The 12,873-nt window shown below is 43.3% G+C and overlaps 1 protein-coding gene across 2 annotated transcripts in view; it reads right to left on the bottom strand.

Annotated features, from left to right (window-relative positions):
• Nucleotides 1–12,873, bottom strand: part of NT5DC2 (5'-nucleotidase domain containing 2) — a 58,155-nt gene continuing 45,282 nt past the window's right edge. For both annotated transcript variants that reach the window (XM_048859207.2, XM_048859210.2), the window contains exons 11-14: nucleotides 6,896–6,982; nucleotides 3,752–3,892; nucleotides 2,325–2,389; nucleotides 1–1,319 (exon numbers count right to left, since the gene is read on the bottom strand). In XM_048859207.2, coding sequence (XP_048715164.2) covers nucleotides 1,058–1,319; nucleotides 2,325–2,389; nucleotides 3,752–3,892; nucleotides 6,896–6,982 — 555 coding nt within the window. In that variant the 3' untranslated portion in view covers nucleotides 1–1,057. The remainder of the gene's footprint in view (nucleotides 1,320–2,324; nucleotides 2,390–3,751; nucleotides 3,893–6,895; nucleotides 6,983–12,873) is intronic.

The raw sequence follows: 12,873 nt of genomic DNA, 5'->3' as shown, positions 1-12,873 counted from the left end.
CCCCCCCCCCCCCTACTGAATCAGAATAATCTCTTCCACAACTGTCGGAACAGCCTTGATGAGTCAAGAATACGAACAGGCCTTATTCTAATCTCAGTTTTACATTGGGGGTGCTGTAGCTTCACACCAGCCCATGACTTCAATTTGTGCAAATACAAAGGCATTTCTCATCTTATTGAAAAGATGAGAGCTCTAAGCTCTTTACTATAAAACAAAGCTATGTCATTTAAGGTAGTGTTTTAATTGATTTTTCCAGCAAATAAATTTTAACACTGAAAACTAAGTGTTGACTTAAATATATTTAAGACTAGGACATAATCAAAGATTTAAAATCCATTATAATCTAGTGATTAATTTAGCTTCAATGCTTTTCAAAACAATCCTCAAAGACATGGCAAATGATGGCAAGTACATATTTTAATTTCAAAGGCTGCAAAAATGCACCTTCTAAGCAGTGTGTGTCAAGATCTTAGCTTTTGAACTGTTTCTATAAGTGAAGGAAAAAAGCCACTATATTCACAGACCAAAACATTCAAAAGTTAGGTTGCCTAAAATCAGCTTTCAGAGGCGCTGAATAAATTTATGGGAGAGAAGAGTGGTGGGTTTGCTTAGCACTTCTGAGAATTGGGCCACTTCTAGCTAAGGTGCCTAACTGCAGTGTTAGGAGCCTAATTTCAGCTACCCCATAAGAAGATTGGGGCCAGAATTTGGGCAGGGACTGAAGATGGAGTTCTAAAAACTTTAGGGGCTCATGAAATGAAGCTTGCTGTGATTGTTTTACTTCTACCTACCCAACTCTGAGAATGCTTTGCTAGTTAAAATAGTCAATCATATCTCCCTTCCATTTAACTTAAGCACCAATTTGCTGGCAAGGAAGATATTTGGAAGTGCTGGAAGGCAAGGTTCAGTGATGGTCAGGGACAACACACAATGCACAACCCACACCCGTGTTAAAATCACCTTTAACGATAGACAATCCATGGCCAAACAGCCTGACCCTTTGTACAAACAATTCTAGCACTACATTACTGTAAAGTTCAGCTCACACACTTTCCCTTCATCGGATGTGCACCATCTCCTCCAGGAAGGGGGTCTTCATACAACCGGTGCAGAGCTGATCCATCCAGAGGGGCGCCTCGTGCTGCAGAGGGGTGCGCCGGGGGAAAAAGGTGAAGTTCACATCATAGTTCAGCAGGCAGCTGATGGATGCCATGTAGATATCAGAGAACCGGATCAATCTCCGGGAGAAGTAAGTTGGGTTGTGGAAGGTTCGGAAGATGCTCCCAAATTGAGGATTGAATAGGTTCTTCGAAAGGGACCTGAAAGGAGAGGACTTGGTTTGCATGGGCTAACATTTAGAGAAATTATTAACAGAGATTTTGTAACTAATTTTGACAATTCAGACCTTGGAAACAGATACTTTGCACAAGGCTTTAAAATTTCAGGGTACCAAAACCACCAGGGCAGGTACTTTCCTTATGGGCTGTGCTGTGATAGAAAAGCCAGCAAGAGATTATTACTGGAGTCTAACCTTAATTGAAGATTACCCAGAAGTGATGGTACTAATGGACCTAGTGAACGTAAGCAGCAAGGGCTACAATTTCCTCTTAGGGAGGATGAAGACAATGGTTTGATATCCACTGCCAAGTCATTCCACGCCTGCCATAGGAGTCCTGCCCTGTGGGAAGAATTTATGTATCTATATTGCTTAAACTTTAATGTTAACAGGATAAAGCAAGACTCATCAGGGCTGAATTGAAACAAGTTTGTTCAAGATGCCTAGTTTCATCTAAGTAAACGGTGAGTAGGCTCCTTAGCCAAGCTCTTGAAGTGAACAAGGAAGATGAAAGCCTACGCATTTAGGCCTGGAGCCTACAACACTTACTCATGTGAGTAAGGACTTGCCAAGTCAGCTTCTTTGGATGGAAAAATATAGATAGCAATGAAAACAATCTGGAGCGGAATCTGTCATTTAAGTGGTTGCATCAGTGGAGTGAATGCAGGTGGAATGACAATACTTTCTGCACTGTGAAAAGATAGCTGTGTAGCTAGCTTAAAAATTCTATTCGATTTCACAGAGAAATCTCTTACAGCAGACCTCTGACTAAAGGACAAAGCTCAGCCCAGCTTCACTTTTAGAAGTTGCACTGCTTCACTAGCTACAATCAGAAACGAACTGGGCACTGGAGATCCAACCCTTGATTTCAAGATATCTACATTCATAGGAGCATATTCACAAATTTAGAGTTTCCACAGGAATATTCTGCGAGGAAGGGAAGTTTGCTCATCCTAAAGCACTCTCAGATTTAGATACATTGAGTCACCTAATTTCCTGACGCTCTTGCATCCATTCCAGCAGCACCTGCTTTGATTCTGCATCTTGATACATCTAGAACAAAAAAGCCCAGTAAAAGAGTTAAATCTAAACACAGACTTTTCTCAAATCCTTTTTCCTGCAGGTGATAGTGGCACTATCAACTAGGTGCCAGTTATCTGTCTATGGCCCTTGGAGCTCAGCAACGTCTTTAATTTTCTCCTTACTGTTGATAATTGTAAGTGTCAGCGACTAAGAAAAAATACAAATTGTGAGACAGGCTGTAAATCCACCAAATTCCCTGCTTTTACTCTCTAGTATTTGTGCTCTAGGAGATGCATCACAACTATGCACTACTTGGTTTAGAGAGTAGTCACTGGTCAATCCCCCAACACTATCTAGCAGAGAGCGTTGGTTGCTTATAGCATATTAATGTCTGTGGAGGATACAAAGAATCCTCACGAAAACATCGGTTAAGTCATACACTGTGGGTTTTTTGCCTTATATTTGTGAAGGAGTTTAGGTGACTAAAGAGGGAAGCAGTAACAGCAGTGGCTTGATGTTGCCATAGCACATGCATAGGGTAATCTTCCTCCAATCAATCAGTTTTGACACCTACAAATTTCTTTGACATTAAATTGCCTTGTGCATCTCAGAAACTCATTTTCCCCAGTCCCCTATTAGACTAAGCCGGAATGAAATTCAGGTCTGCAGAGATGAAAGGTAAGTGCTCACCCACTGCTTTCTTAGTCATGATTAGCAAGTTAACAGATAACATGCAAAACCATTCTTTGAGCTCTGCAGAGGATCTATAACCTACACTGATTTAAAAACTCCATTAGCAGGGATTTGATTTTAGGACTTGCACCATCTTATGAAAAGTGCCATCATTTATTAAATTAGTGGAACTGAAAGCCTAGCGACAGACAGGAAAGCTGCTTCCAGTCTGTTTTATTTCACAAATCAGAGTAACATTCTTCTGATAGCCCTCCCACTCGCTTTTATAATTGTGGAAAGGATACTGGAGATGGTTAATTAGAACTTCAGGTTGCCATGAGACCAGCAGGATGGGGAACATATTTTGGAGGATATGTTATTCACCTGCCAGCGTAGTAGACACCCATCCCCATGTACCACCAGACTAGTATGCAGAAGGAATTGTATTTCCTCATCAAAAAAAGTATGCTACCAGCAACTCCACCTCTGCCACACTACCTTAAATGCTTATTCATAAACACCACTGCTATTCTAGTCTGGGACCTAACTGGAGAATAGACAAGTAGTAATACTATGTCATGCAGCAGTTTTATCAGAATGGTCCAGTCTACAGGGGCACAAGGAGACCAAATGCAATCTGACCCAAGCCAAAAATCTAAACCCTAGTTCTGAGACTTGAAGGCTAGTTAGACTCATTAGCCTGGCTCTGCTCCATCTTACCTGCATTCTCTCCAGCAGCCCTGTGAGTGCCTGTTGCCAGGTCAGCGAGTGCATGTACTGCTCTGTATTAATGATCCGGATTTCAGGTTCCAGTTCTGGTACAATGGCTCCCGTCCTCCAGCCATGACGCAGCATCAAGTCCTAGAAAGCAACCCAGAATTTTACACTTTATCTTACAACACTCTCAGGTGTAAGTGGTTTTTGAGGAACAGGACTAGAGTTTTCAGAAAAGCAGCTTTGCTCCATTTAGTGTCACTGGCTTGACTGTTAGTGTTTTTATCCTATGGAAAATACTGGCTCATAGGGTCTGGAGCATCATTGTAATGGTGCCCTCAGCTTCCTGTAGGGCAGAGAAAATAGAGGTCTCTGCTAATCTCTTCCAAAACCAGGGCAGTTAAATTGGTTCAGAGATGAGGGCTCTTACATGGGACCCGAGGGTCCCTCTTCCACACACACCCTCCACCCCTTGTTCTGTGAGCTAAAAGACCAAGCAATCAAGTTCTGCACTAGACTGCAGGGCTACATCACCATTCTTTAATGCCAGGGGTAGAGTTTTCCATAAAGTGCCACCGACACACAGACGCAGTGAATAACAGCAGACAAAGCCAAATAAGTCCTTGCCCCATTGCAGTCTCAGTTGTATGGCCAGGTTAAAGACAGAGCCAATTTTTAGCTGCGTTTAAAAAAAATAAAAGGTCTCATCTATACACAGATGTATATTTCACGGAGATAGGCCTCGAGAGCCATCAGCAAACTTGAAATAAGATCTTGCTAATTGTTACCCTTTTTAGAAAGGGAAGACCTTAAAGATTTGTTTAGACAAATGATTGGCATCTTCTGAAGCAGACATGGAATTGTTGACACCATGGATTCATTTAAGACTGTTGTATTATAAAAGCAGAATACTCTGCTCTTGCCTGAGGGAGCCAGATTGGAAAAAGGCCCAAATAGCAGGTCATGGGAAAAATATATGATCCCTTGGCACCTTAGAAACAATACTTGTTATGAAAAAAATACAGTCAACTGGGTTGAACAAATGCCAGGTTAAAAGGGAACCACCCATTAGAATGAGCCACAGCAGAAAGTCAAGAACAGCCAAGTATATTGCTTTTCTGAATATAAACTCACTGACCACACTGCCTCAGTTGGACATTAACATTTAGGATGCATATTAGGATGCATATTAAAGGCACCACTTTGGGATTTTTGTCCCCATGATGTAGTGATTCATGCACTACAGTATTAGGAGTTTATTGCCTCAGAAGCTCAGACACAATAGCCAAAACTATCCACTTGGTCTGATGCCTTCCTAGTTACTGGAGGAGATGAACCACACAGAAAATAGTAAAAAAACAGTGGGTAGTGCAATCTGTGAAACAGTGGATTCTCCATCAGTGAGAATTTTTCAATCAAGACCCAGCAGAAATTTGTTCAGGGGAATCCTATGGACTGTGTTATACAGAAGGTCAGATTAGATGATCACGAGGTCCCTTCTGGCTTTATAATCTATGAAACATGTCAGTGACAAACCACAAACACCTAAAATCATAATTCAACGATAGCATGAGTACCTGCCAAACAATATGAAAGCATATCAATGTCAGGAATAAGATGGGCAGTAGGCAATGGTATTACAACAAAAGATAGGCTAAGATAAGCATAGTGGGGATACCAAAACAAACTGAGGAAAGGTGACCATAAGTAAGGCTACGATTTAATCAAGGGTATTTTTAGTAAAAATGTCATGGACAGGTCACAGGCTTCCCCCCCGCCCGCCTGTGATCTGTCCATGACTTTTACTAAAAATACCCCTGATTGAATCTTGGGGCAGGGGGAAGCCTGTGGCACCAGCTGTATGTATATGGGGGGGAGGGGGGGCGGGCACTGAGGCCTGAAAGGTCAGTGGCTGCTTCAGCTGCCACCCAGGAAGGGGGGGAAGGAAGGGAGGAGAGAAGGGAGGGAGCCTCCCCAGCCACTGCTCCAGCCGTCCCAGGACTGCTGCTGGGAACTGCCAAACTGCGGCTGCTCCTGCCACCCCCGGGACTGTTGCTCAGGCGGACCCTGGGGCCAGCCACACCAGCTGATGCAGAGGTCACGGAGGTTGCAGGAAGTCAGAAAATCGGTGACTTCCACGACCTCTGTGACAAAAACAAAGCCCTAATCATGAGCAACAATTAACACGAAAAGGGAGATCATCACTGTATCTTCCAATCCATCTCTCTTCACTGCTTTCTTTCCTTCGACACAGTGGTGGTAACATAGCTCCATTCTACTCACTTTGTCCTCCAACGTTTGCCGATGGAAAGATTTTGAGCCAGTGGTTCTCAAAACAGGGGTACGCATACCCCATGGGATACGCAGAGGTCTTCCGGGGGTACATCAACTCATCTAGATATTTGCCTCGTTCAGTGTTTCTCAACCATCGCAGGACAGGTTGGAGGGGCTGGGGGTCAGGGGGAGGGTTTGCAAGTGAAGGCCAGCTTTCAGGGCTAGGAAGCAGGGCAATTGCCCGGGGCCCTGTGCCACAGTGGGCCCTGCAAAACTAAAAGTTACATGTTTCAGTCCTGGGCGGCAGGGATTGGGCACCCTGAAAAAAGTAAGTACAATATTTATATTCCAATAGATTTATTTTATAATTATATGGTAAAAACGAGAGAGTCAGCAATTTTTCAGTACTACAGTGCTGTGACACTTTTGTGTTTTTATGTCTGATTTTGTAAGCAAGTAGCTTTTAAGTGAAGTGAAACTTGGGGTATGCAGGACAAATCAAAGTCCTGAAAGGAATGCAGTAGTGTGGAAAGGTTGAGAACTACTGACCTGAGCAATTCCTATAAACTCAGTCTCTTGCTACCTGCCTCCTTCTCCCTACACACAGCCACACCATTCAGTTCAACAGGGCTTTGTTTTCTCATAGGAATATTCTAATTCCACTAAATTCAACACACACTTAAACAGGAAAACTAAGTTAAAAAAGCCACAGGAGAGGGTTCTACCTGGATCCATGCAAAGGTATCTCAGTAAAAACAGGATATAAAATTATGACAAGAATTAAGTCCTTCTTAAATTCCAGCAGACAAAAACAAAACAAAAACAAAAAATTCAGCAGTGTTGGTATTAAACAGAAGCAGACATGGTTCTACTTACTGCAAGATCGCTGTACAGATGGTCACCAAAATAAAGTACTTTGGACCCACGCCAACCTGTTAGCCTTAGAAAATCAAACAAATTTCCCTGCAAAGAGAGGGAGAACAAACAAGAATGTGAATATAAACCAAACACCTCATTTTTCTCTGCAAGTGATGACACTTCACTGTTTTGTCAAGGAGTTCAAGAAAGCCAAGTATTCGAAGTAACTTGACTTCCTAATAAGACAATGTAAAGTTAAATTCTCATGAAATAATTTAATATATAGACACTTAAAAATCTCTCCAAAAAGAGCTAGCTGCATTTGAGAATACAATGCACCAGTGTGATAGTTATTTTGGCAATACCTTCAAGTATTAAAACAGAAATATCATTCAAAAGTCAATGTATTTGCACCATTTATATATTTTGTACTTCATTCAACTGGGGGAGTAGGACTAATTAATTTCTCTTTTATAATCAAGTTTCACTTCCTGGTTCTCATGCACTGACTAGCCACTTTTCATGGGCTGTGCTGTATATACACTGCTTACTGTATTTTTCACTCCATGCATCTGATGAAGTGGGTTTTAGCCCACGAAAGCTTATGCCCAAATAAACGTGTTAGTCTCTAAAGTGCCACAAGGACTCCTCGTTTTTGCGGATACAGACGAGCAGAGCTGCCACTCTGAAACCTGTCCCTTTTATGTAATTTGCCCTTGTTCTAATCAGATTGTCTGGCTTCCCACCACACGCATTTTCATCTACAGTCAAGAATGTCTCAAACTAGAATACAAGTTGCTTTGGAAAGCTTTTCCAGTGATGTGCCCTAGATAAGCTCATTTACTTTACAAAAAGTCAGAAAAGCATCAGAAGGAAAAGCAAAGTCCTCCAGGCTTCACATCAGCTTAGACAAACCCCATCTGACATCTAGAATAGCATGTGCACAATTACACGTTTCTCGCAATTGTTGCCGACTGTCACATATAACCTCCCTACTTTGTTATTAGGAAAACATGGGCAGCAGCTGCAGACATGAGGAAAACTAGAGCTACCAGATTGAATAGGTCAGACAGGTGGTATATTTAACATCCTTAATATTCTGGTATGTTAGACAGTCAGGATAATTGTTAGAATCCTCTCTCTTTAGGTTTTAAGACTCCGATCTTCAAAGGTATTTAGGCTCCTAACTCGATTGAAATCAATGATTTTAGGAGCCTAGAACACCTTTCAGGATCTGGGCCTAAATTTAAAAAATATATATCCAGAGGTCTCAGTCAGGGCTCCAATGTCATAAGCACTGTACAGTCAGCAGGGCTGGATTTACACCTTATGCGCTCCTAGGCACAGCATCTTCAGCGCTGCGCCTCCCCTGGCTACAGCTGACCTTCGTGTTTTTGCCATAAAAAAAATGAAACTTTTAACCCACTTTTAACTTTTAGGCACCCCTAGGCACGTGCCTGTGCCTAACTGGAAATCCATCTCTGACAGTCACATGGTAAAATGCAATCCCCCCCACCCCAGGGAGCTTACATTCTGAATGTCAGACAAAAGGCAACAAGTGAGTGCAACAAATATAAAGAGGATGGAGGGTGAGAACACGGTGTTAAAATCATATTGTTACATATGGAGATAACTTGGTTCCAAGACTATTTAAAAAACAAAGAAAAGATTTATATTAACCAACTGGAGCGGACTTTTCAAGTCAATCCATCTGTTACTGTACTATTTATTCTACAAATGTGCTATCATCCATAAACCCCATTAACTTTTACCTAACTAGTGATGACAATGCCTGCAAAGAAGCCTATAGATTCTTCCCCATTCTCCACCCCTTCTTGCTCTGCAGTAGCCCCAGCAAACCGGGCACAGGGGTTGTGTGGCTTAATGCTCACTTGGTATTGAATGCCTATGGTACAGAAATAGGCCCTCCTCAGGAAATGCCTTGAGCCTTTATCATTACTACTCAATTATGTGTGTAGCAAAAATAACGTCTTTAACAAGCAGGTAAAGATCAATTGCCAGGACATGTACTGAAAGCCCATTTTCTCATCACTACTCCAAGTGGAAAAAAAAAAAATCTAGCTTTAAGCGTTCTTCTTATGCAGAGATTGCTTACGACCAGTCCTGTATTTGACTGACTACAAATTCATGGCTTTTCATTCAGGGCTGCTGATGCCCAACAAGACAGTCTCCAACGTGCCAGAGAGGAAGCTGATTGGATGTCTAGCCCAAAAGCTGAAATAAGAGACTTTAAAACACAGCTGCAAAAGGTTTCAGAACTAACCAGCAGCATCCAGATCATTTTTGACTCTTTCCCCTCCTCCCTCTCCCCCTGCCCTCAACCCTGAACAGTACTCGAGGAACTGGTGGCTGCAATGTAGAAAAGTTAGAGACCTTACAAAATGGTTTGGAAGTGCAAGGTGGTGCCATAGTGAAGAGGCATTACCAAACCACTACAATGGCTGGTTAGAATGTCAGTTTTGCCTTTGAACTTAACAGTTGCCTCTGGATATTGTCTCAAGGATTTTACGGTTTTCTGGGTAACGGCACCATTCAGACCCTGCCCTGCAATGCTCTAAGCACAGTCTGGTGTGGGGAAGTGAGATGGGAAAGGGAGAAGCATCAATACTGTAGAAACAAAAAGAAAAGGAGTACTTGTGGCACCTTAGAGACTAACCAATTTATTTGAGCATGAGCTTTCGTGAGCTACAGCTCACTTCATCAGATGTGATGAACATCTAACATCTGATGAAGTGAGCTGTAGCTCACGAAAGCTCATGCTCAAATAAATTGGTTAGTCTCTAAGGTGCCACAAGTACTCCTTTTCTTTTTGCGAATACAGACTAACACGGCTGTTCCTCTGAAAACTGTAGAAACAGTGATCTGTGTGCTGTTTCCTGCTGGTTCAGGTAATGACCTGTGACTAGCTGCAGAAGACTGACCTAGCAGTCAGAAGAGACAACAATCCTGAGCAAAGTCACTGGTTGGGTGTGGGAGGAGAGAACACAGTCCTCTGCAACTCCTTCCCCTGGATGCTCAGGGGAAAAGCTATCAAGAAAACCTGCTCTCTTTCCATGTAGGTGAAGTAGTTCTTCACCCACCCCTTTCCCTGGTTTCCATGGGATTGGGGAGCAACCTTTCCTCATGCTTGTGGGGAGGAAAGTCAGGAGATACTCAAGGCTTTGGGTGCACTCGCCCCTGGGGAGGGAAGGGTAAACATAGGCATCAGTCCCCTGGAAGCAGGAAATCAGACCCTACAACAGCACTGAAGAGCATGATTTCTGAGAACACCAAAGAGTGAAATCACAAGGGGGGTGGGCTAGAGAAGGAGGAGGGGGAGAGGGAAACAGAATTAGTAGTCCAAGACACAGTAGGAGGGAGGAAGAGATCAAAACATTAATATAAAATGAACTCAGAACAGAGAATGATATTGGGGAAACCCAAGACGTTGCTTCAAATCCCATGTTATAAAAGGCTTATTTGACTTGTTTATCAAGGATCTATTGAAAAGAATCTCTCCTCCTCTCCCCCAATTGCTGTGCCAGACAATATTGTTTAATCCAGAATTGGGTGCATTAACAGCAAGGTTCAGGTAAGCATTTCAATCCCTTGAAAATTCAAAACCATCTAAGCATGTTCTGATACAACTAATTTAAATCCAAAACCAACCCAAAGAACACCCATATTCGTGGGCAGAAAGTCCGCAAACCAAAACGCTTTTGCAACTCAAGAGAAAAAAAAATCCCCAGTGTCTGAACCTTTCCTAATGTCCATCTATACTCAGGAGGAGTACAAGGAGGTATGATTCCAGTTTCCCTTGAAAGTCACAAATCAAACTGGGCTTTTTAGAAAATAAGTAGCCAAATACACCCCCTTGCAGCAATGCTGACTCTCATGCCCGTTTAAACTGAAAGCTGGAATGAGCTACTCCTTGACCCAATATTAGATTCTTCCAGCAACACAATCTATTGCAGTAACAAAAACACAGGGAGCTACTGCCAAACTAATCAGCCATTTGGGCATCCTGTGTGCATATTGCACATATGCTGGACTGCCCTCCTGTCCCATAATCATCATCATCACAAAAACCTGACCCAGCCCCATGCCACAGCATGAGCAATACTGGAGGCCTTGAGTAATAATCCTGTTGTACACTGCTCCAAGAGTCTCAAAATGCTTTGCAGATTATTAAAAGCTCACAGCAGCCCCATTAGGGAGTTACACCTATCTCCTAGAGGGAGAACAGAAGTTGAATGACTTGCCCAAAGTCATTTCCAGCACTAGCAAGGCAGCCCAGTGGTCCAGACTTTCAGTTTGCTATTGTAACTGCAAAACAGTGCTTCAGGCACATTAAAGCCTGTCAAGAATTTAGAAATGCAACCTGGTATAGTACATTTCTAACCCTAAATCCTGCTCATGCTGTGCTTGGGAGCGCCCTTGGAACACCTTGCTTTTGGCAGCTTTGCGACCTACTGCATCCTCAACCAATGGCTCCTAGCTGGCTGACAATGCTACTTTAAAGCCCTAGACCTAAGGTCACCCACTTCTTGGGAAATTCTGCACCAATATTAAATATTCTGTGCATAATATTTTAAAACTCTGCAAATTTTGTCAAAAATAACACTACATAATCATCCCAGTTTCAATTACTTTGGTAATTTATTTCAATCCCTGTCAGCAAGTATGTCTAACACAAACACAAAAATTCCCCCAGGAGTAGAGAGTTAAAGAAACCCCTAATGACAACTCAGTTCCTTTTTCTCTCTACCCCTTCTTCCCCCTAGAGCCCAGCTGGGGGGCCAGACACCCACAATCTTTCCCCTCCCACAGCCAATACACCTGAACCCGCTAATCCCCAGAGCCCAGCCACGAGGCCCCAAAAGCCCAGATACCCATCCCTCCGAGAGCCCAGTCACGGGCCACCCCCTTGCCCAAATACCCACACCCCTTTCTCCCGCCCGCCCCCCGAGCCCAACCGTGCCCTCCCCCAGCCCAGACACCCACCCACCCTTTCCCCTCAGAGTCCAGGGACCCAGAGGGAGAAATAGCACGATGCTGGGCCCCATGCTTATGTGGAGTTTCCTGGGCACCACAGTCTCCTTCCCCCTGGATGTGTAGGGAACTGCAGCTGCTGGGATCCCTCTAGCTCCTTCCCCAGCCCCCTTGGCAGTGTCTTCTATGTGCAAGCTGGGTTGTGCCAGGTCCAGCAAGACCATAGTGGGAGCCAGCAGCACTGCAGCCCATTTCTGTGAGGGAAGAAATTCCACACGCACAATGTTAATTTCTGCAAAATTCTGCATTGCACAATGGTGCAGAATTCCCCCAGGAGTAAGGGTCCCAGCTACACTAGAGACCATATTGCTATCTATGAATTACCCAGACAGTTTTACTCCTCTGGGACATTGCAGATCATGAAGCCAAGGACAAGACGTGAGAGCACTGGGGACAGTTGAGGGGGATCTGGCTGTAGAAAGAAACTCTCAGACAAGAGATTCGATTAATCTATACTCATCTTTAGGAAATGCTGCAAAAGCTTCCTCTTTGAAAAAGATTTTCTGCCATAATCAGAAGGACACTCACAGTATCAACCATCCTCCCTCCACCAAAACACCCCCACACCTTTCCCTGAGCAAAGTTTTCTATAACCTAGAAAAGACGACGACAAACACTGCATGAATCCTGCCAGGGACTACGCTATTGCCAATCTACATTATGTGAAAGGTACTCAGATATAGTGATGGGTGGCAGTATAAAACTCAAAGATTGATAACTGAAGACATGGGTTAGTAAAAAGCAAGCAAGCAGACTTAGGCTGCAAAATACCTTTAGCAACTACCTAGTAAGGGAAGGGTAGTGAGGAAGGTTTGATTTGCAGAAATGAGAAAACAGGAAGCAGTGGGGTAGAAAGATCCTCTGTCATGGCACTGGAAGATGAAGGGGGCAGCAATTCCACGACATGAGTCAACTGTCATGCCACCTGCCTGCAAGGATCTTGG

The sequence above is a fragment of the Caretta caretta genome, chromosome 7, assembly GCF_965140235.1.
Source record: "Caretta caretta isolate rCarCar2 chromosome 7, rCarCar1.hap1, whole genome shotgun sequence".
Classification (NCBI taxonomy): domain Eukaryota; kingdom Metazoa; phylum Chordata; order Testudines; family Cheloniidae; genus Caretta; species Caretta caretta.
Note: the sequence above shows the minus strand (reverse complement) of the source record. Positions and strands in the feature narration are given on the sequence as shown.